The following is a 27827-nucleotide window of genomic DNA, read 5'->3' on the forward strand; positions in this document are numbered from 1 at the left end:
GACATGTCCCCGTTACCAGCCCCCCCAGTGTGTCCCCACGGCTGGATACAGCGTCCCCAAGCCACGACGGGGCCCCCCGGGCTGCGCTGTGTGGAGACCCCCGGTCGGGAGCTAATCAGGCACCAATCACCATAACGGGGCGGGATGCAAATGAGGTTAACGGTTAATTAGGGATTGAAAGATTCATTATTCCTCCAGAGCAGCTGATTGCGATGCAGCCTCGCGTCCCTATTAGGGCCATTTGACCGCTGGCTAATGACACAGCGGGGAGGGGGGGGGGCTGTGGGTGCTCCCCTGTCCCCAACCCACCGAACACCTCCAAGAGTCGTTCCTGTAGAGAGCTGTGCCCGTCCTCAGCCTCCGTGCGATGAGTTGCGGCTGTTCTCAGAGGGGCTCATCCCTGCAATGAGTTGTGGTCATCCTCAGCTCCCCAAGGACATGGAAATGCCGGGACAAGCAGCTTAGTCCGGCTATGGGAACCTCTCCCCCTGCTCCCCACTGCTCTCCACTGCTCCCCCACCTCCTCCTTCAAGCCAGCCTTCCAACTCAATAAAGATAACTAACAATTAGCTCAAAAGCCACGCGAGAATATCGTTGGATATAAAGAGTTTTCTGCAACTTCCTGACCTGGCCATAATTAACTTCCCATCTCCAAAAAACACGGCCAAAAAGCAGTATAAACTTATTAACTGCGACGGTGGCTCATTAAAACCAACGCTCTGATTATCCCGCGATGTGGCTGCGGCAGGAAACCACGGTGAGGGCTGGAAGGTGCTGGATGCGATGTCTGGAGGGATATTGAGCGGATGCTGAGGGCTGGTCCCCATCAGCATCCTCGGGGGCTGCATCCCGTATCCAGCTGCCCCTGGAGCGCACAAAAGGGACTCAGGCGGGTGAATTGGAGCATCACGCCCCTGCCTTTGTCTCCCTTTCAAAGGCAATATTCCGGCCCCAGATGGGTTAATACATAATGCAGACAAGCAAGTAATTGCTTGCCTTTGTAGGGCCGTCAGCGCTGGGTCCCCGGCCCTCTGATCCCCCATTAGCGGCCATGCAAACAAGCCTTCCACCCAATTAAGCCCAGCTTTGATAGAGCTCTTCCCAATGATGTGCCGGTCCCAAACTAGCGATTCGCACATGAGCCACTACCTGTTAAACCGGGAATCGGCTTCCTTCGGGAACCAGCATCCCTCGCATCTCGCTGTGCCCCAGCTGCCGAGCTCTGCCCGGCTTCCCCCGGCCCTGGAGGGAGCCCCGGCTGATAAATGATCTCCACAAACTCTATATTAAAGAGGTGGGAATGGGATGTTAATATACCCCCAGTCGCTCATCTCCAGAACACATGGGCTCCGGCTTTCCCGAAGTAATGAGGCGGGCTGAGACCCCAACCCACCGACCTCCTGCGCCTGCCAGGCGTGCAGGAAGGACAGACTGACACCCGTCCTCTGGGGCAGCCCACGCCGAGCTGCCCCAGGTCATCCCCTGCAGCAGCTCCAGATGCTCACCTAAAGCATCCCAGCGTCATTCCTGAAAGCATGCCAGTGCGTGCCCTGAAACATCCCAGCATCGGCCCTTGGTGTCCTGGCATTGTCCCCTGCAGTATCCCAGCACCAGCCCCTAAAGCATCCCAGCATTATCCTAGGGGATGCTTTAGGAAGCATTCCAGCATTTTCCCCTAAAGCATCTCAGCATTGTCCCCTAAATCATCTCGGCATCATCCCCTACGGCCTCCCATTATGTTCCCCTAAAGCTTCCCAGTGTCATCCCCTAATACATCCAAGCACCATCCCCTAAAGCAACCCAGTATCATGCCCTAAAGGATCCCACTGTTATCATCTGAATATCCCAGCTCACCTAAAACACCCCAGTGTCTTCCCCTGAAGTCTCTTACTATTCCTAATACATCCAGCACCATTCCATGCATCCCAGCATCATCCTCTAAAGTGTTCTGGCACAACTATCCTAAGGCATCCCAATGACATCCACTAAAGCATTCCAGTTTGCTTCCCTACAGCATCCCAGCATCATCTCCTAAAGCATCCCCATAAGCTCCCCTAAAATATCCCAGAATCTTTCCTTAAAGCATCCCACAGGCATCCCCTAAAGCACCCCTGGATGCTCCATGAAAATATCCAGCATCATTCCTTAGGGCATGCCAGCATCATCCCATAAAGCATTCCTCCATCATTCCTTAAAGCATCCCAGTGTCATCCACTATAGCATCCCCATGGGCTCCCCTAAAACATCCCAGCATTTTCCCTTAGTTCATCCTGGCACCATCCCATAAAGGATCCCAGCCATCTTCTCCTTAAACATTTCAATATCATTCCCTATAGTAACCCACTGTCATCCCCCACAGCATCCCAGCATCACTCCCTACAACATCCCAGTATCATTCCCTACAGCCTCCCAGCATCATTCCTTAAAACATCCCAGCGTTATCCATAACGGATCCCAGTGTCACCCCCTAAAGCCTTCCACCATCATTCCCTCCAGCATCCCAGTATGTTCCCCTATACCGTCGCAGTACATTCCCATACAGCATCCCAGTGTCATCCCCTCCATCATCCCAGTATAATCCCCAACAGCATCTCAGGATGTTCCCCTACAGCATCGCTCTATGTTCCCCTGTATCATCCCAGTATCACCCCCTCCAGCATCCCAGTATCATCCCAGTACATCCCCTTATTTCCCCCTAGTTCCATCCCCTACATCATTAAACCCCCACCATCACCCAGCCCTACTCCTCTCCCCACCACCCCCCAGCTGCTCCTCTTCCTCCCTGTCCACCTCTTTCCCCCCTATCCCCATCCGTGTATGTCGTCGTGTCCCCCCCCGTTCCCCTCAACCTCCATAAATATTCCCAAAGCCTCATTTTCCAGCAAACCGGGTTGGGGGCCCCCGGGGGGGATGTTAATAACGGGACTGTGAAGGATTTAAACCACACACACCCCCCCCCCCAGCACCTCATTTGCCCGGACAAATCCCTTGTCACTTGTCATTACTGTGCCTCAGTTTCCCTATCCCGATAATGCCCTGTGGAGCTGTGGGAAAAAGGAAGATGAGGAAGGATGCAGTGAAAATAAGGAGGAATAACGAGGATAACAGGGAAACAACCCCCTCTTTTTGCAATTCCAAGTCAACTTTGGGGTGATTTGGGACTGGTTTGGGCAAAGCCTGGGCAAACAGCCGCTAATCGTGGAATAAAAGCACAATTAAACGCGCTCATAAATCTGCTAACGAGGAGGCGCTGGCCCGGCGGCCGCTGTTTGCCCAGCTGATTAACAGGGATGAAGCCAAGAGAGAGGATAATCCATCGGGATGAGGCGGCTCCTTTGTCTCCATTCCCCACCCCAAGCCCATCTCGGAGGTGATGGATGTGTGCATGTCACCCCGGGGAGCCCATCCCTGCAGCCTCGGGCCTCATAGCTGGATTAATACATTTTAATCCCTGGGGCTTCCCCAAAAAACTCCAGGATTCCCATTAAAATCTCCCTCTCTCTTCAAAGAACTCCATGAAAAGAGGCCCAAAATCTCAAAGCAGGATTAACATCCCTTTTCCAGCCCCTGTTACCAGCCAGAGATATCCCATCCCATGGCTCAGCTTTTTGGGAACACCCCAAAAGAGATGGGGATGGGGAATACCACGGCCTTTAATATTTCAGCATCACCTTCAACTCCCATCCTGGAGAATTACTTGGATAATAGTTGGCTAAACCTGTTATTCTATGGATAATTTATTTCTCATCTTTTGATCCTACCGGGAAATCCTTGGGCTGCCACATTCCCAGCAGGAGGAACGGAAAAGCTTTGTGGTCCTATGAAATTAATATTTACTTTCTCCACGCCTGGGCTGCGGGAGGGAGGGATGAATAATGCATCGCCCCTGAGACACCGGAATGGGAGTCTCACAGTGCCGGGATAGGGCGGATTTGATGGGATATGGAGAGCCCGGAGGGTGTTGGTGAGGCTGAGAGGTCCCAGATGTGCACAGGGATCCAGATGTGGCCCCAGCACAGCTCTAGGTTGAAGGGGAAGTGTGCTGGTGTGAGCTCTCCAGGTGCGTGCTCACCTTCCTCCTACTTGTGCCTCCAGATGTGCACGGCTGCAAACGACCCCGTTCTCCAGATGTGCACAGGCATCCCTGTGCCTTCCTTCAGCTGTGCACCCAGATGTTTACCCGAAGCACCAACCCTCGCAGATCGGAATATCTCAGAGCCCCTTGGTGCCTCTGTGTCCCAAGTGCTTTCCAGATGTGAAACCCCTTTGGGGGTGACACCTCCTCCCCATATGTGGTGCCCTGGTTCACTCGCCACCCTGCATCCAGATGTGAGGTCCCTTCTCCTACTCTCCCTGTCAGATGTGCACACAGATGTATTCCTCCCTTGCCCCCCATTCTCTCATTCCTCCCCAAGCTCCCCCATGCTTCCCACACTCCCAACACCCCTTCTCCCCCCATCTCGTCATCCCCTCTCCTCTTTTCCCTATTCCAAGGCCATCGTTAGTGCCACCGTAAAGACCCCCATATAACGACCTCCCAAGTTCGGGGGCTCTCTGGAGGAGCCGCATTGCTTCACACATCACATTAATTAAGGGGCTAATTGCTAATTACCAATTCAACAGCACCGTTCGCACACGCTTGTGGGTTGCCCCCCTCCCAAGTTCAAAGCTCTCGGTGGTCCCAGCACCCCCCGCACCCTCTGGCCGCGCCCCCATCCCCGCCGGACACGGGAGGCGGCGCTGCGGGATGAGCCCAGCTGGGCTGGGCTGAACTGAACTGAACTGAGTTGAACTGAGCTGAGCTGGGATGGGCTGGGCTGGGCTGAACTGAGCCGGGTTGGGCAGAGCTGATCCGAGCCAGGCGGAGCTGAGAACTAAGCTGAGCTGCGCTGACCCGAGCTGTGCTCATCCCAGCCGGGCTGTGCCGGGCTGAGCTGAGCCCGGCTCGGCTAAGCCAAGCTCAACAGCGCCGGGTCGGACAGTGCTGAGCCGAGCCGAGCTCAGCCGTGCCGAACCGCACTGAGTCGTGCAGAGCCGAGCTCAGCAGAGCTGAATCAAGCCGAGCCGAGGATGCTGCGATACCTGCTGAAGACGCTGCTGCAGATGAACCTGTTCGCGGACACGCTGGGAGTCGATGGCTCCAACTCCTCAGAGCTCCTGCTCGGCATCAACCGCACCATCGCCTCTCTGCACCTCCCCGGGCTCGACCCCGGCAATGGTACGTGGCCATGTGTCCGCTGTCCCCCCGTTCTGCTGTCCGCAGTCCGGATTCGCACCCCCCAGTCCCAGCCAGGTCCCTTACTGGGACTTGCCCCGTGTCCCCAGACCGGGACTGACCCCCAGTGTCCAAACTGTGCCCCTGTCCCCACGCCGGGACCGGCTCCGTGTCCCCAGACAGTCCCCGAGACACCGAACTGGTATCAGCGCTGTGTCTCCAAATCGGGAGTGACCCCAAACCGGCCCCGTGTCCCTACACCGACCCCCCTATCGTGAACTGGGACTGACCTGGTGCTCCTAAGTTGTGCTGGTGTCCCTGGAGCAACCCCGTGTTCCCGAGCCAGGAGCGACCCGATGTCCCCAGGCTGCCCCCGTGTCCCCACATCGAGCCTCAGACTCCAAACCGGGAGTCCCTGTGTCCCCAGGCCAATACCTGAACCTTGAGCTGGGGGAGCCCCCTTGTCCCTAAACCGGCCCCACTGCCCCCCAAACGAGCCCTGTGTCTCCAAACAATCTGTATGTCCCCAAAACAGGAGAGACCCGGTGTCTCCAACCTGTTCCTGTGTCCCAGACCAGCCCTGTGTCCCTGAATCCAGGGCGAAGTGTAGGAGGATGTGTGGGAATGGGCTGTCCATCTGAATTTCAAGCCGCTTTTGACCTTCCCCCCTTTTTTAGCCTGCTCTTCCCCTGCGGTTGCCTTTGGGTGTTCCCAAACCACCCGGAGCCCTCCCCCGAACACAGGAGGGCTCTTCCCTACCCCCCCACTTGCCCCAATTAGCCACCGGGCCCAGCTGCGCCCCCCCGGCCCCCGCTGCTGCCCCCCAGGGTACCAATACCTGCAGCATCCTGTGTCCCCATGGCAACCCATCCCAGCCTCATGGCAACGCACCCCCCAGACGCCCCAAATCACCCCCTCCATGATGCCATGATGCTCACGTGTGTGCATGCATGTGCAAATGGGGAGGACAGGTGTGTGTGCCTGCATTTGTGGATGTGCTTGAGTGTGCACATGTGTACACGTGTGCAAACACACGTGAAAACACATGTCCTCACTTGCACACATGTACACACACAAGCATCACTTGTGTGTGCATACACAGCCCTGTGTGAATACACCTGTGTAAGTGCATGTGTGCATGCATGTGGGTGAACATGTGTGCCTGTGTGTAAGTGCATGCACACCCCTGCTTGTATGCACACGTATGATGCATCTCTGTAAGGGCATGTATGAATGCAGCATGTGCAAGTGTGTCTGTAAGTGTACACACGTGTGCTGATGCATGCCTGTGGGCCTGTGCATGCCTGCATGCATGTCCTGGCATGTGCATGCACATATCTGCGTGCAAGCTGCATGCATGTGCATGCACATGTATTGTGTGCATTGTGGGCAGCAGGACACTGAGTGAGCACAGCCTGAAGTGCAGCACCAGTAGGGCATTAATTAATCAGCATTAATTATCCCAGCATTAATTATCCCAGCATTAATGAGTGCACCATCATTCCCATGTCCTAACAGTGGGAATTGGCCTGGCACAGCCCCACAGCCCCAATATGGGTGTTTTGAGATTTAAACCAAAGCATCCAGGAGTTGCCAGCTCCACTCTGGGAAATCAGCACTTGCAGTTGATGGGAAAACCCCTTTTTGGGGGAGTTTAGCTTCAAACCTCTTTTCCCTGGGATGCCCTGTTGGAATCTGAGTGGAAAAGGGGAGTTCCTGTGAGCGGAACTGCTTTGTCCCCCCGTCCTCATCCCTCCCCATATGTACGAGGTCTGACACCAGCCTGGTCCTCCTTCCACCCCCCATGGGCAGAGCTCGGGGGCAGTCCACCATGCTGAGACCCGGCCTCACTTCACCGCACCCCCTGCTCCCCATGCCCCTCGCAGGGTCGCACCCGCAGCTGGAGGACTCCGCTCCCCGCATCGTGGAGCACCCCACGGACGTGCTGGTGTCGCGGGGGGACCCGGCCACGCTGAGCTGCAAGGCCGAGGGCCGCCCGCCGCCTGCCGTCGAGTGGTACAAGGACGGGGAGCGGGTGGAGACGGACCGGGAGGAGCCGCGTTCGCACCGGTCGCTGCTGCCGGGGGGGTCCCTGTTCTTCCTGCGGGTCCTGCACGGCCGGAGGGGGAGGCACGATGAGGGTGTCTATGTGTGCGTGGCCAGGAACCACCTGGGGCAGGCCACCAGCAGGAACGCGTCGCTGCATGTGGCTGGTCAGTGGGATGCGGTAGGATGGGAGGCAGGGATGGGATGGGGTCAGATGGGAGGCAGCCACGGAATGGGATTGGGGTAGAGGGATGGGGTGGGACGGGAATGGGGTGGATTTAGGGGTCTGAGGAGGTTTGGTGTCACCACTGAGCTCAGGTCATGGGGGGGCTGCAGGAGCACAGACTTTGCTGCGGGAAAAGAGGTGAGAAGCAGTGAAAATTGGGAAAAATAAGGGTGGGGGGGAAAGAAAAGAAGAGAAAATAATGGAAAATTATCAAAAATAAGGAAAAGCAATTAGAAATAAATGAAAATGAGTGCAAAGAAGTGAAAAGAAGTGAGGGAAAAAGTGACAATAATTGGAAATAAATGTAAAGAAGAAAAAATAACTGGAAATAGGTGAAATTACAAGAAAAAGGTGAAAACAACTGAAAATAGCCAAGAACTGATAGCAAACGAGTGAAAATCTCTGGCACCCACTGACCATGGTCCCTGGTGGCATCTCAGTGTAGCTCAGTCCCTAGGACTTGTAGGGCCGGGGCTCAGTGTGGGGGTCCTGCCCCATGCAAGCCCCATGCAGTGGGGAGACTGAAGCAGGGCTGATCCCGCAGTGCTGCGGGACGAGTTCCGGCAGCCCCCCGGGGATGTGGTGGTGGCAGCGGGGGAACCGGCAGTGCTGGAGTGTGTCCCACCCCGTGGGCACCCGGAGCCCAGTGTGTCCTGGAAGAAGAATGGAGCCCGGCTGAGTGCCACGGATGAGCGCCTGACGGTGAGGGACAAGGGAGGTTGATCCCATTGACCCTATCCCAACCCTATCCCAACCCATCCCAATGCACCCTGATTGGGTTGGGCTGCCCATAGCTCCGCGGTGGGAAGCTGATGTTGGCCAACACCCGCAAGAGTGACGCTGGCGTCTACGTCTGCGTGGCCACCAATGTGGTGGGGGAGAAGGACAGCGAGCCGGCAGAGCTGGTGGTGCTCGGTGCGTGGGGACAGGGGGTGGGGTGTCCTGGGGGGTGGCACCCCATGGAGCTGACCATGGCCCCACAGAGCGCCCAGTGTTCGGCCGGAGACCCCTGAACCAGGCGGTGCTGGTGGAGGGGACGGTGGAGTTCCCATGCGAGGCATTGGGGGACCCGCAGCCCTCGGCGCGGTGGCGCAAGGAGGAGGGTGAGATGCCAACAGGGAGGTGAGTGACACCGTCCCAATGGCATCAAGTATCCCCATAGCATCACATGTCCCTGTGGTGTCCTCCATCCTCAACACATCCTGCATCCCTATTGCATCCCCATCACAACCCACATCCCTGCAGCACCCACACCCTCACAACACTTCCAGGTGGGAAGTGCTTCCTGACAACACCCTGCGGATCGTGTGGCTGCGCCCGGAGGATGAGGGCACCTACACCTGCGTGGCTGACAACAGCGTGGGGCACTCCGAGGCCTCGGGCACCCTCATGGTGCATGGTAAGGGGGGTCCCCCAGAGAGCACCCATGGGTGCTGACTGAGCAGTGCCCAAGCCCTTGTGTGTCCTCACACCCACAGTGCCCCCCCAGCTTGTCACCGGGCCCCGTGACCAGATCGTCCCCATTGGCCACAGCGTCACCTTCCAGTGCCAGAGCAGGGGTAACCCACCGCCCGCGGTGTTCTGGCAGAAGGAGGGCAGCCAGGTCTGACCCCATCCCTGGCCCCAGGGTGCAATGGGGATGTGTGGTGAGATGGAGATCCCAGCTCAGCACCTCCATCCCCAGACCCTGCTGTTCCCTGGCCAGTCCCCACATCCCAGCGGCCGCTTTGCAGTGAGTCCTGGTGGTTCCATGACCATCTTGGACGTGCAACGTTCTGACTCTGGGCATTACCTGTGCCAGGCCATCAGTGTGGCTGGCAGCATCCTGGCCAAGGCACGCTTGGATGTGGAAGAAGGTGAGTCCCACCACAGCAGAGAACGGGGACATCCAGCATCCACCACCACACCACCCAGCACTGTGCCATTCCCGGTATTCCTGGCCTTTCCCCCGCAGCACCAGTGATCCAATGGGGTCCCACAAACCACACAGTGCTGCCAGCAGGGGCCACGGTGCGGTTACCATGCCCAGTGTGGGGTGGTGGCGACCCTGTGGCCAATGTGGGGTGGCTGAAGGATGGGAATGTCCTGGTGGGTGCTGAGCCCCGTGCCAGCCTGCAGGAGAACGGCTCCCTGCGGATCACAGGCCTCCGGGTGAGCCAGTGCAGTAGCCACAGGGTGGGATGGGGCAAAGGGTGCTCAGGGAGATGGGTACAGGGGGCAGTGGGTGTGCAGGGTGGTGGGTGCTCAGGGGTAGGCGCAAGGCGTTGTGGTTGTAAGGGACAATGGGTGCTCAGGGTGGGGACTGCCAAGGGCGATGGGTGCTCAGGGTGCTGGGTACAAATAGAAGTGGGTGCTCAGTGTTGGTGGGGCTCAGATTGGTGGGTTCCAAGGGTTGGTGGGTGCTCAGGGTGGTCGGGGCAAAGGGTGACGGGTACAAAAGTTGGGTGCTCAAGTTGGTGGGTGCAATGTGTGGTGGGTGCTCAGGACTGGTGGGTGCGAAGGGAAATGAGTACTCAGGGTGCTGGATGCAAGGGGTGGTAGGTGCAAAGGGCTATGGCTGCAGTGGGCAATGGGTGCTCAGGTTGCTGGGTGCCAGGCGGTGGGTGCTCAGGGTGGTGGGGCAGGAGCTCTCCCCTCGCAGGTGATGGACTCGGGACACTATGAGTGCGTGGCCACCAGCCCGGTGGGTGACACACGCTGGGGCATCACACTGGAAGTGCACGGTGGGTCATGGGGACATCACCGGGGACGCTGTGGCACTGGGGATGAAGCCACCCCACATCTCCATGCACCTCCCCACAGGTGCCAGGCCCGACCTGTCCCCACCTTCCTCTGTGCCGGGGGTCCTCCCTGGGCCACCCTCCACCCCTGTGGTCACCAATGTCACCAAGAACAGTGTCACCCTCAGCTGGAGAGGGAACGAGGACAGCACTGCCACCGGTGTCACCTCCTACATAGTGGAGGCTTTCAGGTACCGCATGAGCATCCCCTCCAGGTGCATGGGGATGTGGTGGCCCAAAGCCACCCCATTGCGGTCCTCTCTATCCCTGGCAGCCAGGAGGAGGGTGGCCCATGGCGGACAGTGGCAGCTGAGGTGGCAGGTGAGAGCCACACTGTGAGTGGCCTCGTCCCCAACACCGTCTACATCTTCCTGGTGCGGGCGGTCAATGCCTATGGGATCAGTGACCCCAGCGGTGCCTCGGAGCCCGTGTGCACCCAAGGTGAGAGGCGGTGGTGAGGGGGGTGATGCCCATGGCCCCAGCACCCTTGGGTGCATCCTTTGTTAGTGATACTAACAGAGGTGCCCATACAGCCAAAACCTTTGTGTGCATCCCCACCCAATGCTCCCAGTAGAATTTCCTGACCCACCATGGGAACAGTGTCACCATAGTACCCACATTGGTGCCCATGTCCCCTCTCACTGCCATGTTTTGGGCAGACCCCAGCACCCCTCAGCCTGGGCTGGACCCCCAGAAGGTGCAGCAGGACCTGGCACGAGTGTCCGTGCACCTCCAGGAGCCTGAGGTGCTTCCCCTGGGTGCCGTCCGCCTCTCCTGGACTGTGAGTGCTGCCCCACACCATCAGTGCAGAGCTCCCAGTGCTAGTACCCAGCACCCATCCGCTCCCATTGCTCCACAGGTGCAGCACCAGGCACCCTTCCTGCAGGGGTACCGGGTGCTGCTGCGGTGCCGCGGTGGGCGCTGGGAGGATGCTCGGGTGCTGCTGGCACCAGGGGACCGTGGGGTGCTGCTCACTGACCTGCGCCGTGGGCAGCACTACGAGGTCAAGGTGCAGCCCTTCTTCCAACACCTCTATGGGCCAGAGAGCGCAGTGCGAGCCCTGAGCACCCCCGAGGCAGGTGAGAGTGGATGGATGGGGTGGTGGGACCCATAGGGACACCCTGGGGGTGACACCACACATGTGACACCCGCAGCACCCAGTGCCCCTCCGCAAGGTGTCACTGTGACTGGTAACGGCACCAGTGTCCGCATCTCGTGGCAGCCACCTCCACTGGCCGAGCAGAATGGGGTCATCCGGGACTATAGGGTAAGGGGGAGGAGTGAGAGATGTGGGGTGTGATGGGGATGTGAGATGTGATTGTGGGGTGAGATATGAGGGGTGATGGGGTGTGATGGGTCCCTTCTATTCCCTCCTGTCACCACCTCCCTATGGCTCCTCACCATCTTCCTCCCCCAGATCTGGTGCCTGGCCAACGAGAGCCGCTTCCACATCAACCAGAGCGTGGAGGGTTCGGTGCTGGTGGCCATGCTGCAGGGCCTGGTCCCCGGTGTCCTGTACCATGCTGAGGTTGCTGCCGCCACCAGCGCTGGGGTGGGTGCCCGCAGTGTCCCCATCCCCATCCGTGTTGGTGAGTTCCTTGTTGCACCCATGGGTTCTGGGTGGCTGTGGTCCCTCCTCAGCACTCCCACCACTGTGTCCCATGTTTCTGCAGCGCTCCCAGTGCAGTGGGACATGGGAATGGCAGGTGGGAGCAGTGTGGCTGGGCGCTTGGCTGCAGTGGCCCGGCAGCCGGTGTTCATTGCTGGTGTTGGTGGCACGTGTTGGCTCATCCTGGCCGCGGTCGCCGCGTGGCTCTACAGCCGCCGCCGGAGGAAGAAGGAGCTCAGCCACTTCACGAGTACAATGGGGTGTCACCCTTGGGATCCCCCACTCACCATTGACCACCCCAACAGCATCATCCACCTCTCTCCTTGCAGCATCCTTTGCCTACGCACCCAATGGGAAGCCCATGGGGACGCGGCGTGGTGCTCAGCCATCCTCATCCCAACCTCTTCCCGCAGTCGCCTTCCCAGCTCCGGCACACAGGTAACACCCCTGGTATTCCTACCCTGTTCCCAGGATTCCCAGTGCATCTTTTCATCCCATTTCCTCACAGGGCAGCCACAGCTGGTGGTTATCCATGGCTGGCAGACACATGGAGTGGTGGTGGCAACAGTTGCTTGAGGACCAATGAGAGATACTACAATGGTGAGAGGTCACCATGCGGATGGGTGGCTTGGGTTGGGAAGGTCATGGTTAACCATGATCATAGAGTCATGGAGTGGTTTGGACTGGAAACGACCATCTAGTTGGAAAGATCATTCAGAAAGGACCAAGGCTGGAAAGATCACCCAGCTCCTACCCACTGCCAAGGGCAGGGATGCTGATGGTGCTGCCTGTCCTCCACAGATGCTGGTATCACCCGTTACATCACCCAGACGGAGCAATTTGGGGTTGGGCCCACTGAGGGACCTGTCTACAGCACCATTGATGCTGGCGGCGAGGAGCTTCACACCTTCCCTCGTCCCTTCTCCCACCATGGGACCTCCTACCCCCAGTCGATGGATGTCCCGGCCCCACAGGCACCCCGCAGTAGGGTGGTGGGATGGGTGGGGGGACACATGGGTGCTGGTGGCACTGCCCCCTCCCCACAGGCCCCCCCAGCATCCTTCCTCACCACAGGGACCAAAGGGAAGAAGCTGGGGCAAGCGGTGAAGCCACCGGCCATAAGCTGGACGGAGCTGCTGCCACCACCCCCCTCTGCCAGTGAGCTCAGCCGCTGTGCCCAGGAGGAGCAGGAGGAGGAGGAGGAGGATGAAGAAGCATCTGGAAGGTCAGTGTGGGGACCTAGATGGGGACAGGACATGCTGGCCCCTGCACCCACTGTGTGTCCCCACTCCACAGGTTGGGGATGGAGGGCTGGTATGGTGCTGAGGATGTCGCCTGTGCCACTGCTGCATCCTCACCCACCGCATCCTCTGGCTGCCGGTCCACTGCCACCCTGACACCATCTCCCCACACCACTGAGGACATCCCCCGCCTCCGAGACATCGACAGCCCCTGGTAGGAGATGGGCCTCACTTAGTCCAGGTGTTGCATCAGGGTCTGGATGTCCCAGTATGCTCTGGGTGTCCCATCACAATCCAGACATGCTGTCACCATCCAGCCCTGCTGTGCCACCATGGTCTGACCATGTCATTGAGGTCCAGATGTCTCACAGGGGCACAGATGTCCCACCAGGGTCCAGATATCCTGCTACGGTCCAGACGTCCTTCCATAATCCAGCTGTATTGTCACTATCTGGCCCTGCATGCTCCTGGGGTCCAGGTGTTCCACTGGGGTCTGGATGTCCCACCACAATCCAGATGTCCCTTCGCGATCCATCCATGTTGTCACCATCCATTCCTGCTGTCCATTTGTGCTTCAGGCCCATCCATCCCATTGCCATCCAGTTTTCCCACCACCATATGCGTTCTTTGGCTCCGGCACAGCACAGCACCGGGTTGGTTGCACCAGCACTATGGTGGCCACCAAGCTCCTTGCGCTGGCTTCAACCCACACCTTCTTTGCCAGGAGACCCCCCCATGGCACCGGCACCCCCCCACCAGCACCCAGCCCCCTGCCAAGTCCAGACATGGGTGACGTCCCCCTGTCCCGTGCCCGCTGCCCCCCCAGCACTGGTGAGACCTTGGTGGGACATGATGGGTGGGTTTGGACCCCACCAGCTGTGATGGGGCTGAACCTGTGTCACCCCCAGGGAGAACCCGTGGGGACGCCCCAAAACGTCACCTGAAGCCCAAATGCAGCCGCTACCGCCGGGAAAAGCAGCAGGGAGGTGAGAGGAAGGGGAAAACGGGGATGCTCATAGGGGAAAAGAGAGGGATCAGCCCTCTCCTTGCTCTTCACCACAGACCTGCCGCCACCACCGGTGCCACCACCAGGTGAGACCCCCAGGCCTTCAGCAGAGAGGGAGCTGACCGGGGCTGAGCGCAAGGTCACCCATCGTGGTAAGCTGGAGCCACCAACCATGTCCCCAAGAGGTTATGGTGCCACCACCAACCCCCAACCTTGTCCCTCCCATGCAGATGAGGTTGTCCCCTACAGCAAACCCTCCTGCTCCACCACCGGCAGTGTCTCATCCCGCGGCTCCACCAGCTCCCGTGGCCACGGCTCGGGGCACAGCAGGACACCAGGGGAACGTGGGGAAGGGACCGGCCACCGCCGCCGGCCAGGTCCCCACTTCCCAGCACAGGAGAAGAGATGAAGTATAGGGCAAGGGCTGGGAACACAGGGATGGGGACTTCGGGGGTGGGGGGGTTGGTCTTTAATTCGGATGGCACCATGTAAATAGGGTTGCACAGAGCCAGCAGCTGATGGGTGGCAGTGTAAGGTGGGTACAAGGACACTTGGGTGGGACAAGGACAGTCAGGATGAACAAGGATGCTAGGGAGGGATGATGAGGATCTTCAGGGAGGGACAAGGACCTTGGGAACAAAGGCAATTGGGAGGGATGAGGATGTATGGGAGGGATGAGGCTGCTTGAGGAAGGATGAAAATGGCTGGGGAGGCCAAGGACATCACTAGGGATGAGGACCCATGGAAGGGATGAGGATGCTGGGGAGGAATGAGGAAGGTGCTCAGGGAGGGATGAGGACCATGAGGTGAGACAAGGGTAGTTGCAGGGATAAGGATGGTGGGATGGGAAGAGGGCAGCTGGAGGGATGAGCATACTTGGTGGTACAAGGACCGCAGAGGGATGAGAGTGATTGGGAGTGACTAAAAAGGTTGGGGACAAGGATGCTTGTGGGGATGAGGACACTGGGGAAGGACAAAGGTGCCCAGGGCTTGAGGATCTCTGGAGAAAAGAGGACACTTGGGACAGACAAGGTTGCTTGGGAGGGACAAGGACATGAGGGAGAGATGAGGAGGATGGTCACAGTGGAACTAGGATGGTGGGAGGAATGAGGAGACTTGTGGGGAGGGTGAGGATGGTTGGAGAAGGATGAGGATGCTCTGGAGGGGTAAGAAGCCTGGCAATGAGGACACTTGAAAGGGGCACAAGGTCATTCCGGAATGACAAGTTAGCCTGGGAGGGATGAGGACACTTGGGAGGGCCAAGGATGGTTGAGGAGAGACAAGGATGAGGAGGAAGGATGGGGAGAGTCAGGAGCAATGAAAACAGTCAGTGTGGATAGGGGTGGTTGAGGGGACAGTGACCCTAGGGAAGGACAAGGACACTTGGGATGGACCAGGATGGTTGGGGAACAAGGATGCTGAGGAGGGGTGAGGACATTTAGGGAGGGATGAGGATGCTGAGGAGGGGTGAGGACATTTAGGGATGAGGATGCTGAGGAGGGGTGAGGACATTTAGGGAGGGATGAGGATGCTGGGGAGGGATGGGCACACTGGGGAAGGACAAGGATGCTGGAGAAGGAGGGTCACCCCCCACCTTAGTGCCACCCCCTCTGTGGGTGGCTTTTGCTGCAAAGAGCCCCTTTTTGGGCACCACTTAATAAAGCTGGGTTTTGGCTGAGCCGAGGCGACTCCTGCACCCTGGGGACCTCCACGCTCCTGTCCCTCCTGTCCCCATCTCACCGCCCACCCTGGACCAGGGGCTGCCACTGCCTGACCCATGGCCACCTGCAAAGCAAAAGGGGACATCATCCAGCATCCTGCAATGGGTGACACCAGCAGCACCCCTGGTGCCCATCACCAGGCGTTGGGGCAGCACTCACCATACTGCAGGGTGCCCGCAGCTGCCTCCATCCCTATTCTCCGCGGGATTCCCAGTGCTGTCCCCCAATCCCAGGGTGGAATGGGGAATCCTGGTGTGAAGATCCTCTCCAAGGGTGATGGTGGCGGTGAGGGACCTGCTATGGAGATGGCAGCATCACTGTAGTGTCATGATGGGACCACCTTCCTGCAGGGGTGATGATGCTGAGGAACAGAGCGGGGATGTGGGGACCCTTCCTCACCTCTGAGGGTCCCATCGGTGTCCTCAAGGCCAAAGCAAAGGCCATCGACAGCCACGGCCAGCGCCCTGGCAAAGCTGGCATCCAGGAGGAAGGAGCCATCGCAGGAGCTCACTAGGCTGCAGCGGGTGCTGGTGAAGTTGTCCTCTGAGACAGACCCCCACCCGTTCAGCAGTGACCCCACTGGGGAGCCCCTCGCCGCTGGTTGCTCTTCATCCTCCTCATCCTCCTCCTCGCCCAGCTCGGAGGCTGGTGGCCCATAGATGTAGCCGTAGGTGTGCAATGGGGAGATGGACAGTGGTGCGGTGGGTGCTGCGGGGCTGCAGGGGACACAGTGAGGACCATGGGTGCTGCCACCACAGTGGGGTCCCAGGGTCATTTCCATGGAGGGGGACATGTCCAGGGCCACTGGTGAGCAGGGGGGTGCTGTGCACTTACTGCAGCTCTTTACAGGGGACGTAGGGACACACAGAGGATCCCAGGGAACAGGGAGCATCCCAGGGATGGGAGGTACCTGGTGCAGTTGGTGTCCTGGTCCATCTCCAGGTCCTTGGCCACCGGCTGTTGTGTGAAGAGCCCATTGCTGGGTGCTGGAGAGAGGTGACTGGGAACTGGGGACACGTCCTTTGGGTGCTTGGTAGCTGGGGATGTGTCCTTGGGGTACCTGGGGGCCAAAACCACATCCCTTGGGTGCCTGGTGACCAGTGAGGGGTCCCTGGGGTGGGTGAGGACGTGTCTTTGGGATACCTGGTGCCCAAGAACGTGTCCCTCTGGTGACCAGGCACTGGAGACCTCTCCTCAGGGTGCCTGGTGGCTGGTGATGTGTCCCTTGGGCTCCTCATGGCTGGAGATGTGTCCCTTGGGTTCCTCATGGCTGGGGATGTGTCCCTTGGGTTCCTCATGGCTGGAGATGTGTCCTTGGGATGCTTCATGGCTGGTGATGTGTTCTTTGGGTATTTGCTGTCCAGAAGTGTGTCCCTTGGATGCCTGCTCACCAGTGATGGGTCCCTGGGGTGCCTGGTGGCCTGGGATATGTCCTTGGGGTACCTGGTGACAGGGGATGTGTTCCCGGAGGCTGGAGTTGTGTCTTTGAGATGCCTCATCCCTGGTGATGTGTCCTCAGGGTACCTGGGTATCAGGAACATGTCTTGGGTGCCTGCTCACCAGTGATGGTTCCCTGGGTGCCTGGTGACCAGACACATGTCCCTGGGGTACCTGGTGGCCAGGAGCTTGTCCCTGCTGTTCCCAGTGGCCACTGGCTTCTCCTTTGGGAGCCTTGTGGCTGGGGATGAGCCCCTTGAGTGCCCAATGGCTGGAGCCACATCCTCAGGCTGTCTGGAGGCTGATGACGGGTCCTTGGGGTGCCTGGTGGCTGGTGACACATCCCTGGGGCTCCCAGTGCTGGGGGACACGTCCCTGGGGCACCGGGTGACTGGGGATGGATCCCTGGGGTAGGCAATCACTGGGGACCTGCAGGTACAAAGGATGTGGTGGCTTTAGCAGCAGGGGCTGGGGTGGATATAGTGGCCCATGGTAGGGACAGCAGCACTCACCGCGTCACCGGCGGGTGCCAGCCGTGGGGTGGTGGCACCGGGGACCTCGTGCCACCGGAGGTGCTGCCCCGACGTGGTTTTGGGGTGCTGAAGACAGGGAGCTGCCGCTGGTCCCCTCTGGTCCCCACCGCACCAGTGTCACCATCGTGCCCCCTTCGCTGAGGCCACTCCAGCCCCAGATCCGGCCCCCACTCTCCTCTGCTCCCATGGATGGGGCCATGCCCGGGGCCACCGGTGAGCAGTGGGGTGCTGTGCACTTGCTGCAGCTCTTCATGGGGGACATGGGAACACACAGAGCCATGAGCCACCTCCCGCTGCCCCTCATGCCCCCCAGTGCCCCCCAGCACCCACCTCTCTTGCGGAGTCGCTCCGAGGGCGCTGGGGTCGGGGTGCTGGGTGATGTGCGCACCCCCGGGTGTCCCCCCCTGCAGCACCCCGTGTCCCCAAGGGGCGGAGGGTGCCTCCCACAGGCACTGCTTTGGTTGGAGGTTGTGGGGGGGCTGAGGCTCGATGGCTCCAAGGACAGAGCTGGGGATGAAAGAGGTCAGGGCACCCATGGGTGCTGAGTCAGGTGCCCCCCAGCCCCTTCCTCCTGGGCTCTGTTTGTCCCCAGGGCCTTGCTGCATGGAGGGGGGCAACTGGGAACACCCAGGGGGGTATTGGGCACCCTGTGAGGGCCAGGCACTGGATGGGGGGGGGGCTTCCATGGCACTGGGTTGGGGTCCCAAGTGGGTTTCCATAGCAACATATGGAGGCCACACTGGAATGGGTGGGGGTCCCATGGCACCAGGTTGGGGTCCTTGCCCCCATGGGGCTCACTGGAGGGGTCCCTGCACACATGGGGCTCACTGGAGGGGTCCCTGCACACATGGGGCTCACTGGAGGGGTCCCTGCTGTCGCTGCCCAGGAGGCTGCTGCTGCTGCTGCGGTTCTGTGGGGCACAGCTGGGTTTCCAGGGGCCACCAAGCCATGGTGTGTCTGCAGCCACCAGCCTGCAGGGAGAGGGGTGTCACAGGATGTCATCCCCCCCCCAGAGCCCCCCATGTCCCTCACCCCGCTGTGGATCACCTGTGGCGCATGGCAGCATCCCGGCTGGCGCGGCGCTGGCACAGGAGCAGGAGGAGGATGAGCAAAGCCAACCAGAGCAGCGAGCCGGTGGCAGCGATGACAACCGGCTGCCGCAGCACCCGGGCCAGCCCCGTGCTCCCTGCTGCCAGCCCTGCAACGTGACAACAGTGTCACCACTGTGCTGTCACCTTCATCCCCACCTTCATCCCATTGTGGTCCCCATCTGCACCCCATGATGGCCTCCATCTTCACCCCATTGTGGTCCCCATCTGCACCCCATCGTGGTCCCCATCTTCACCCCATCATGGTCCCTGTCTCCTACCCATGGCACTGCAGGTGGTGTTGCTGGGGATCCCCAGCCCTGCACCATTGAAAGCTGCCACCTGGACACAGAGCTGGGCCCCAGGGCTCGGGATGAGGGTTTCCAGGCGGTGGGTGCCTCCATCCACGGTCCTGTTGGTGGGGCGCTGCCAGCCCTCGGCCATTGACCACACCTGTGGGTACCAAGAGGATGAGCCCCCTTAGGTGAAGCTCCTAGATGGACCCTCTTGGATTAATATCCCTAGGATGGACCCCCTTGGATGGGTCCCCTAAGATGAATCCCCTTGGTGGACCCCAGGAATGGATCCCTGTTGGATGGACCCCTTTGCATGAGCTCCTTTGGATGAATGCTGCTAGGACGGATGTCCTGGGATGGACCTTCATCTTGGTCTGCCCCTTTTGGATTAACCCCATTATCAAGATTCCTTTGGATGAATCTCTTGCCTGGATGCCCCCTTGGACAGCCACTGCCTGGATGACCACGCTTGGAAACACCTTTGATAGGTTCCCTTCTTGGATGGATCCCCCTTAGACAAACCCCTTGGATGGACCCTCCTTGGCCAGAAGCCCCCAGTCCCATCACCCCAAACCTTGTAGCCGCGGATGATGCCATTGTGGGCCTCAGGAGGAGGCGGCTCCCAGCTCACAACCATGGTGCCATTGCCCATCTCAGCTTGGCTCACGGTGACGTGCCGGGGCGCCGCACTTGGCACTGCAAGAGAGGGGTGCTGAGACCAACCAATTCCACCATCCTCCACCCAGCATCCATGGGGACACCCAGCACACCTTCCTCAGGTATCCACAGGTATCTGCTGTTGCTGTCCAAGCCGTGGGTCCCTCCAGTGTAGGGTCGGACCTTGAACTCATACTTGTAGCCCCTGCGGAGTGCGGGGATGACGGTGCTGAGCTCCTTGCCAGCGTCGTGTTGGATCCAGGAGGTGGTGGCCGGGAGCAGGCAGCGGTACAGCACCATGTAGCCCACCAGCACCGGTGTCCTCATCAGCATCTGGAGGGTTGGATGGGTTATGAACCGCGGTGGGACCTCATCCCACCGCAGCCATGCCAAGGGGACACGCACCCGCCAGCGGAGCCGCACGGCTGCGGTGGGCAGCACGGTGCCATTGTCCAGGTGCAGCCTCATGGCCAGCAGGTCCCGAGGAGCAGCATCACGCTGGGCTGTTGGCAGCCGCTCTGCGGGCAGAGGGAGCTCACAGCAGCGCCAGGCAGGAGAGAGGACCCCCAGGAACCCATCTCAGATCCCATCCCTGGAGAGCCTGGGGCTCCCTGGATGGACATACCCGAATGGACACCATGGGAGGACACCTCTTGGATGGACACCACTTGCATGGACACCCTTGATGGACCCCATGGTATACACCTACTGATGTGTTCCTCTTAAATGGATGCTTTGGATGGATGTGCCTTCTTCAATCGCCCTTTAAATTCCCTTCAACCTGCCACCTTGGACAGACCCCCTCCAATGGATCCTCTTGGAGAAACCCCCTTGGATGGATCCCCTTTAGATGAGCTTTCTTGAATGGATACCCTTGCATGGCCCCCATCTGACCCTGGTTCCCCATGATGGAGGAATGGAAGTGCCACCACTGACCCTCCACACGCAGCAGTGCGGTGGCCGCAGCGGTGCCCAGCTGGCTCTGCGCTGTACACACGTAGGTGCCGGCGTCGGCGAGCGTCACGGTGTAGAGGCGCAAGGTGTGCTCCCGGTCCACCTCATGCCTGTGGGTCACCAGCCTTCCATCAGCCCCATCCTCACCCCATGATGTGACACCCCAACCCTACCACCACCTACCTGCCCCAGGGCAGGTCCCCACGCTCCTTGTGCCATTGCACCCGTGGCATTGGGTCACCCTGTGCGCTGCAGTTCAGCTCCACGGTGCTGCCGGCCACCGCCACGGTGTCACTGGGGTGCCGCACGATGGTCGGCTTCTCTGCGATGGGGACATGGAGGACGTGGCCCCAGAGCTGCCCATGATGCAGCCATTACCCCCATGGAACACCCTTGGCTTACCCAGGACAGAGACTCGGGCACCGCGGCTCTCCCTCCTGCCCGCTGCATTGGCCGCCATGCAGACGTAGAGCCCGGAGTCGCTCCGTTGTGCCGGTGCCACCCGCAGCTTCCCGTTGGTGACCACGTACCTGTCACCCGCTGAGTCCAAGGCCACCCCGTCCTTCTTCCAGGTGACGTGGGGCTCGGGGTGCCCCGAGGGGGGGACACAGTCCAGCTCCAGCACTTGTCCCACCGTGGCCACCAAATCGCTTGGCTGCAGGCGGAAATTGTCCCGCAGCACTGGGACAAAGGGGACACTGTGGGTGAGGAGGGGGATGACAGGAGGTTTTGGGGTGCCCCCCACTCACAAGATGTCCTTACCGGCAGCAGTTTGGGGTGCCGTGGCCGTGCCGGGGGTGAGGCAGCCTGTGGGGGGACAAGGAAGTGGTGGTGGTGGCAGTGGATCTCAGCCCTGGTACTGGGGGGGGGTACCCCACACTCACCTCCCCTCTGCAGCGTGCTGAGGCAGAGCCCCAAGCCCAGGGCCAGCACCCAGCTGCCCGCCATGCTGGCCCCGGCCTGCATTCCTCAGTTCCAGTTCCTCCCTCCCCCCCCCCCCAGCACCGGAGCAGGATCCGGCTCCGGATGGGGGGGGACAATAGCCGGACGCAGAGGCCGGGAAGTGCCGGGGGGAGGTTGGACACAAACATCTCTGCCAATCCATGGTGGTGGGAGGAAGGATGAAGAAGAAAGGAGCTCTCAGTAGGGACCAGAATGAACGGTCCCAAGCTTAGCTTAGGGTGCATGGAGCTCTGCTGCTCTCAGCTGTCACCCAGCTCCGATGCTCACCCCAGGGTGCACCCTGTCCCACAAAGACACCCCAGGGTGCCACCATGGGCCAGGTACTATGTTTAGTTTATTGGTTAGTAGCACCACAAGCACCCCAGGGTGCTCCAGCATCCCCCCCGGGCGCCCCGGGGCTGGCTGCTGCGTGATTTTCATCCTAAACCTATATCCCGGGAGCGCCTGGGAGGGGGAGACGCGATGGGAGAGGAGGGACCCCCCCATTTAGGCCGCCTGCGAGCTTCGTGTCACTGTGCCCCCCTGTGTGCTGCGGGTGTGCAGTGTGGTCCTGCACACACCGGTACACGTGTGCTCACTGTGTGCATGCTCCTCGTGTGCTTGTGTGCACTCGGTACATGCTCCATGCAAGCTCTTTCACACACTATGTGTGCCCCTGCACACTTGCCATGTACTCTGTGTGCCCCCCATGTGATGCTGCACGCGTGCTCTCCTCATGTACTCCATGTGTGTCCCCTTCATGTATGTGGTCTTGTCACGCTCCCTGCGTGCTGTGTGCTTCCTGTGAGCATGGCATGCACACTGTCCCCACATGCTCTCTCCATGTGCTCTGTGCACACTCATGCTCTCTGCATGCTCCATGTATGCTTTCTCCATGTGCATACCCTCCACATGGTCCATGCAGTCTTGGCTGCAAGCTCTGTGCATGTCCTCTCTGTGTGCTCCTCATACTCTCTCTTGCATGCTTTGTGCATGCTTACTGCATATGTGCTCTCTCTGCACACCTCTGGCATCCTTTGTGCTCTCTCTGCACACTATGGGCAAGGTCTTTCCCCATGCCCTGTGCATGTTCTTACATGCTTATTGCATGCTTTGTCTGCACACTCCATGCATGCTCTCTCCACACACCTCATGCACGCTTGGTGCATGGCATCGCTGCACACACTGTGCACACTGTCCCTGATGCACAAATGCTCTCTTGCATGCTCCACGCCGTGTGTGGAGGGTGTCTCTGCATGCTCTATACATGTTCTTGTTCACGTTCCATACGTGCCCTCCTGCATGTTCCATGCATGCTCCATACATGCCTCTGCACATGCCCCATACCCGCTCCCTCTGCACACCCTGTGTATGCCCTCGGTAATGCTCCATGCCTGCTCCCTCCGCATGCCCCACGCTCCCCCTCCCAGTGCAGTGTGTGCACACTGTGCTCCATACATGCCCTCTTGCACGTCCTCCCCGTGCACAGCACACACGCTCCCTCCCGCACGCTCCCCACGCGCTCATCCCGGCAGGAAGAGAGGGGACGGAAGAGGGGAGCTCCGGGTGGGATCAATAGCAAATTAGTGACTTTACGCCGAGCCGGTGCTGCTGTCCCGGCACAACCGGTGCCGCTGTCCCGGTGCAACCGGTGCCACCGCAGGCACACACGTGTCCCCTGCTCAGGCACTGATCTCCACGGCGTTGGCCTCCTCCTGCTCGCGGATGACATGGACACCGGCGGTGCGCAGCAGCCGTGGGGCACCGCGGGACCGTGCGGGTGACCCCGGTGGTGAGCGGTGTGTGCGTGTCGAGGCGGGTGAACACGCTGGTGAACGATGGTAGCGCCGCGTCGAGCGAACCACCGGGCCCGGCGAGCGGCCGGCTGCTGGCACCGGAGGGCTGGGGTAACCCGGTTCCACCGCGCCACGGGGCTCCGGTGCCGCGTCCTCCTCTGCCTCCGGAGAGTCCTGGCAAGAGACAATGGTAGGTGAGTGTGTGAAGTGTGCCAGGCCCATCACGCTACCGGCACATCACCAGCCGCTCACCTTGTCCTTGAGGATGTACAAGGCCACCGGATTCTTGCGCTCGTGCTCAGCGCTCCGTGGGATGGTCTCAGCTGTTGGAGGAACGGTGTTGGTTATCATGGTGTTGGTTATCATGGTGTTGGTTATCGTGGTGTTGGTTATCATGGTGTTGGTTATGGTGTTGGTTATCACAATGTTGTGTTGGTTACCCAGTGTTGGGTACCGCCAGCACTCACCCTCATGCTTCAGGCGCTCCTCGTCCTGCTCTGTGTATTCGGAAGCTGGTTGTGTCTCTGCTTGTCGCTTGTCCCTAGGGAAGGGGGAGGAATGATCAGCACCGGCACCACGGTGGGCAGAGGTGTGGCTGCTGGGGAAGGGGCCAGTGGTACCATGAGGGAGAGGTGGAATGAGATGGGATGAGGTAGGATTGCATGGGCTGGGATGAGATGGGATGGGACTAATGGGATGAAACAAGACCTGGCACAATGAGATGGGATGGAATGGGACAGGACAGGACAAATGGGTCAGTGCAGGGTGGGATGGGATGAGATGAGACTAAATAGGATGTAGCAAGATGGGACAAGATAAGGTGGGATGGGGTAGGTCAAGTCAGGATGGGACAGGATGGGATGAGATGTGATGGGATGAGGTGTGATGTCATATGATGGGGCAAGACAAGATGGGATGGGAAGAGATGAGACAGGGTGAGATGGGATATCACAGGATGGGACAGGATGGAACAGGAGAAGAGGACCCCCTTTGGCTCCCCTGTCCCCCCAGTCATACTTCTTGGAGGGTTTCCAGCAGGCACAAACAGTCACCAGGGTGACGAGGAGGAAGATGCCGCCCGTGGAGAGGATGATGTAGAGGGAGCTCCGGCCTGGGGAGAGCAATGGGGGGGACAACCCCCCTGGATTTTAGCTGGGAGCATCTCCAAGAGATGCTGGTCCTCAGGGATGCAGGTGGCTTACGGTAGACAGTGATCTTCACAGGGATGCTGCGGCCGTGGCTGATGGGGTTCTCCACTAGGCAGCTGTAGACATCATCATCGGCCATGAGGACACGGGTGATGGTGAGGATCTTCTGGTCAGGGGAGAGGAGCAGGCGGGAGTCGTTGCTCAGCGGCCGCCCATCCTTCAGCCAGGTGTAGGTGGGCTTCGTGCCGTTCTCGTGGGAGCAGTTGAGGGTGAAGAACTCACTGAGCTCCAGCACCGTTGAGGAGGCCACCAGCACTTGAGGCTTCGAGATGGGGACTGCAGGGGAACCATGGTGATGGGTCCAATCCCATTATGTCTCAGGTGATGCATGGGCACAGGGGATGGGAATGGGGACATCAAAATGCCACCGAGGATGTAGTTTGGCTACACAGTGTGGGTGAATCCCAACAGCCACCCCCCAGTTGGAGATGGGGTGATTGAACCTCCTAGATGGGTAAAGCCCTCACCAAAAGTGCTTGGGGTGTGGGTGAGCCCCATGGTGACACCATGTCTCAGGAGACACATCAGCCCATGGGATGGGGATGAGGGCATCAAAACACCAACAGGGATGTAGCTCGGCTACACAGTGTGGTTGAACCCCTAAAGCCACCTCCCAGGTTCAGATGGGGTGATTGAGCCTCCCAGTTGGAGAAAGCCCTCCCCAAAAGCTGTGAGGGAAGACATCCCATAGGGAACCCAACCTCCACTGGACATCCTTGTTGCTCTTACTGTCCACAGTGAGGTTGATGGTCTTCTCGCCAGTGAAGGTGTCGTCGGTGATGGACACCTCCACCTCGTAAGCCCCTTCATCGGACAGCTGCAAGGGGCTGATGAGGAGGGAGCCGTTCTCCAGCACCCGGATGCGATCCCGGTAGTCAGGCCGTAGGTTGCCGATGATCTCGGTGCCGATGGACTGGACCACGGTGACGGGTTTGTCTCGCTTCAGCTGCCACTTGACCACGGGCTTGTCGGCACTGGCGCTGGCATAGCGCACCGACAGCAGCGCCGCTTTGCCCGCTGTGCCACGCACCAGTGCTGCAGGGCTGGTGATGTTCACCCCTGCCAGCAGACCTTGTGGAGGGGGAGAGACCATGGGGTCCCCAATCTGGGTCCTCTGAGCCCGTAGGGAAATGGGGAATCCCATCCCAAAGATGTGCTGAGTGCCCTCAAGGTGCATCAGCATGGGTGGGATGTTCAACCAACACCTTGAGAAGATGCAGGGTGGGTGGTAGGAGACCTGCTGTGCTTAAGTTAATGGAATACTTTGGAAATCATCCCAAAAATTGAAGGGGGGGGGGGTGGAGGTGGGGAATTTTTATCCTATCCCTGCTCCATTGGATGCTCTGGTGCAGCCCAATCCACCCAAATATGCCAAACTGCATCATGGGGTTCGTTTTAAGGGAAAAAAGGCAGGGAAGAAGTGGGAAAACCTGATTATTTTGGAGGGTATGTCCCCAAAACAGCCTTTTTCCCTAAAATCCATGTCCCCAGTTTCCAGCCCAGGGGTCCCATCTGTGACTCTCATCCGCATGCTGTCATGCGATGATGAATAAACTCCATATTGAAGAGGGAAGGAGGGAAAAGAATAGGAAAACCAGCTGGGAAGAGCGAAGCCGAAGCAAGAAAGGCCTTAAACAAGCCTGGAAAGTCATGGGATCTATTGGTATGCAGCGTTCGTCTGTCCATTCTTCCCAGCTCAGCCCCGAAAACATGCCCCAACCCGAAAAAATAGGGAACATCCATAGAGCAAACCCAGGCCTGGGATGAGATACAGCTTTTAATGCATCCTTGCACCCCCAAATTGCTGCTTTTTAACCACTTTCCCCCCCCTTTTAAAGCCAATTGCTATTTTTGCCCTGCTCCTGGTAATGAATCTGAGAGTTAATTAATAGATGAGGCAATATTCCCATTTCCTACACCATTCCTGGCTTCGGGATGGAGATCTCTCACCTTTTCTGGCTTAAAAAGCCCACCAAAATGCTTCATTTTCCCACTATTCTCTCAAATTATTCCCTATTTCTTGCAGAAAAAGCCATTGTGAAGGGTCCTGATGCCTTTTTTGGAGGTCAATCCAAGCTGACAAAATGCAAAAGTGCTTTTGGAACACTCCCTTGGCTCATCCGTAGGGAAATGGGGCTTCTCCACGGCTGATTTTGGGTCCAAACTACAGTAAAATGGTGCAGAATTGTTGTGCGTGATATTCTGCACTTCCAGATGTGAGATGGGGCAGTTTGGGACTCATTGAACCCCAAAGGTGGGATTTTAGGGAGTAAGAGATGGAGGTTTCAGCGGGATGGGGAGCAGATATAGAAATGGGATGAGAAATGGGCTTTTTGGGAAATCTGAGGGATGGATAAGAAAATGGAATTGGGAATGCTGAAAAAAAAAAGGAAAAAGGGGGTTTGGGGGAAGATGAAAAACTGGGAAGAAGCTTTGGGAGGGGGGGGGTGGTGGATCCACCCCCAGCAGGACCTGTTTGGCTCTGGAAAAGTGTTTTTCCCAGCTTTTATTCCCTGCAAAATTCCCCCTTCTTATTCCCCTTCCCCAAGCAGAGGGGGTGCTCATCAACCCCTCCCAACCCCCCTTCATCGGGTACCACCACCCTCATCACCCCCCCGCCAGCATCCTCCATCCGGCTACCCCCCAAACCCAAGGGAAAACGGGGAAAACCATCTTAAAACGGGTAAAAACCATGGGGAAAACACATGGGAAAACGGGCAAAGCCCCTACCTGTGTGCAGAGCCAGCAGCAGCAAGCAGGGGGGACCGGGCTGGCCCCTCGGCGCTCCCCACATTTCGCCCCCCGAATCCCTCCGCTTCCCAACTCCGGGCACGTCCCTCGGAGCTCCCGGCTTGGCGTTCCGCCCGGATAAATCCTTTTTTTCCCTTCTTTTTTGTTGTTGTTCTTGCCCTTCTCAATGGGCCCCTGTGTCCTGGTGGATTTCGCCTCCCCGGCGGCCTCGAACTGACATTTATTTGGGGGGAAAACACTCAGATTCGCAGTTTTTTCCCCCCTAATTCCATGTTTTCCCACTCCCAGGATGATTCTCAATGTCGGGGGCATCACCCCGTT

The 27827-nt window shown here is 59.0% G+C and overlaps 3 protein-coding genes across 5 annotated transcripts; 1 reads left to right on the plus strand and 2 right to left on the minus strand.

The window, feature by feature from the left end:
• The first annotated feature begins 5070 nt into the window (after positions 1-5070).
• ROBO3 (roundabout guidance receptor 3) lies at positions 5071-14532 on the plus strand. Its single transcript, XM_034069619.1, has 25 exons — positions 5071-5218; positions 7102-7428; positions 8032-8189; positions 8282-8402; positions 8471-8609; positions 8759-8886; positions 8966-9090; positions 9172-9343; positions 9442-9638; positions 10129-10210; positions 10290-10458; positions 10542-10708; positions 10927-11048; positions 11127-11346; positions 11422-11534; positions 11685-11856; positions 11941-12126; positions 12206-12314; positions 12385-12476; positions 12678-12835; positions 12923-13101; positions 13173-13331; positions 13842-13948; positions 14026-14103; positions 14180-14532. The coding sequence occupies exons 1-25, from the start codon at positions 5071-5073 to the stop codon at positions 14530-14532; spliced, it is 3981 nt and encodes a 1326-aa protein (XP_033925510.1).
• Positions 14533-15614: 1082 nt separating this feature from the next.
• On the minus strand, positions 15615-21757 carry ROBO4 (roundabout guidance receptor 4). Of its 2 annotated transcripts, XM_034069634.1 has the most exons (20): positions 21694-21757; positions 21572-21616; positions 21212-21490; positions 20993-21131; positions 20792-20919; positions 20261-20373; positions 19969-20188; positions 19773-19894; positions 19184-19355; positions 18862-19012; positions 18643-18785; positions 18145-18321; positions 17794-18061; positions 17456-17710; positions 17093-17368; positions 16988-17062; positions 16755-16904; positions 16244-16560; positions 16004-16141; positions 15615-15908 (listed from the first exon to the last, which is right to left on the minus strand). In XM_034069634.1, the coding sequence occupies exons 1-20, from the start codon at positions 21755-21757 to the stop codon at positions 15778-15780; spliced, it is 3363 nt and encodes a 1120-aa protein (XP_033925525.1). In that variant the 3' UTR covers positions 15615-15777. The 2 variants fall into 2 exon arrangements, with proteins under 2 accessions (XP_033925525.1, XP_033925524.1); XM_034069633.1 differs by having other exon boundaries at positions 16988-17368; positions 18673-18785.
• Positions 21758-23433: 1676 nt separating this feature from the next.
• HEPACAM (hepatic and glial cell adhesion molecule) lies at positions 23434-27549 on the minus strand. 2 transcript variants are annotated; one of them, XM_034069569.1, is made up of 7 exons: positions 27486-27549; positions 25485-25826; positions 24750-25031; positions 24565-24658; positions 24015-24088; positions 23800-23870; positions 23434-23721 (listed from the first exon to the last, which is right to left on the minus strand). In XM_034069569.1, the coding sequence occupies exons 1-7, from the start codon at positions 27547-27549 to the stop codon at positions 23434-23436; spliced, it is 1215 nt and encodes a 404-aa protein (XP_033925460.1). The 2 variants fall into 2 exon arrangements, with proteins under 2 accessions (XP_033925460.1, XP_033925461.1); XM_034069570.1 differs by lacking the exon at positions 27486-27549 and having other exon boundaries at positions 25485-25859.
• Between the last annotated feature and the right edge of the window lie 278 nt (positions 27550-27827).

Source organism: Melopsittacus undulatus, chromosome 15 (assembly GCF_012275295.1).
Source record: "Melopsittacus undulatus isolate bMelUnd1 chromosome 15, bMelUnd1.mat.Z, whole genome shotgun sequence".
Lineage (NCBI taxonomy): Eukaryota > Metazoa > Chordata > Aves > Psittaciformes > Psittaculidae > Melopsittacus > Melopsittacus undulatus.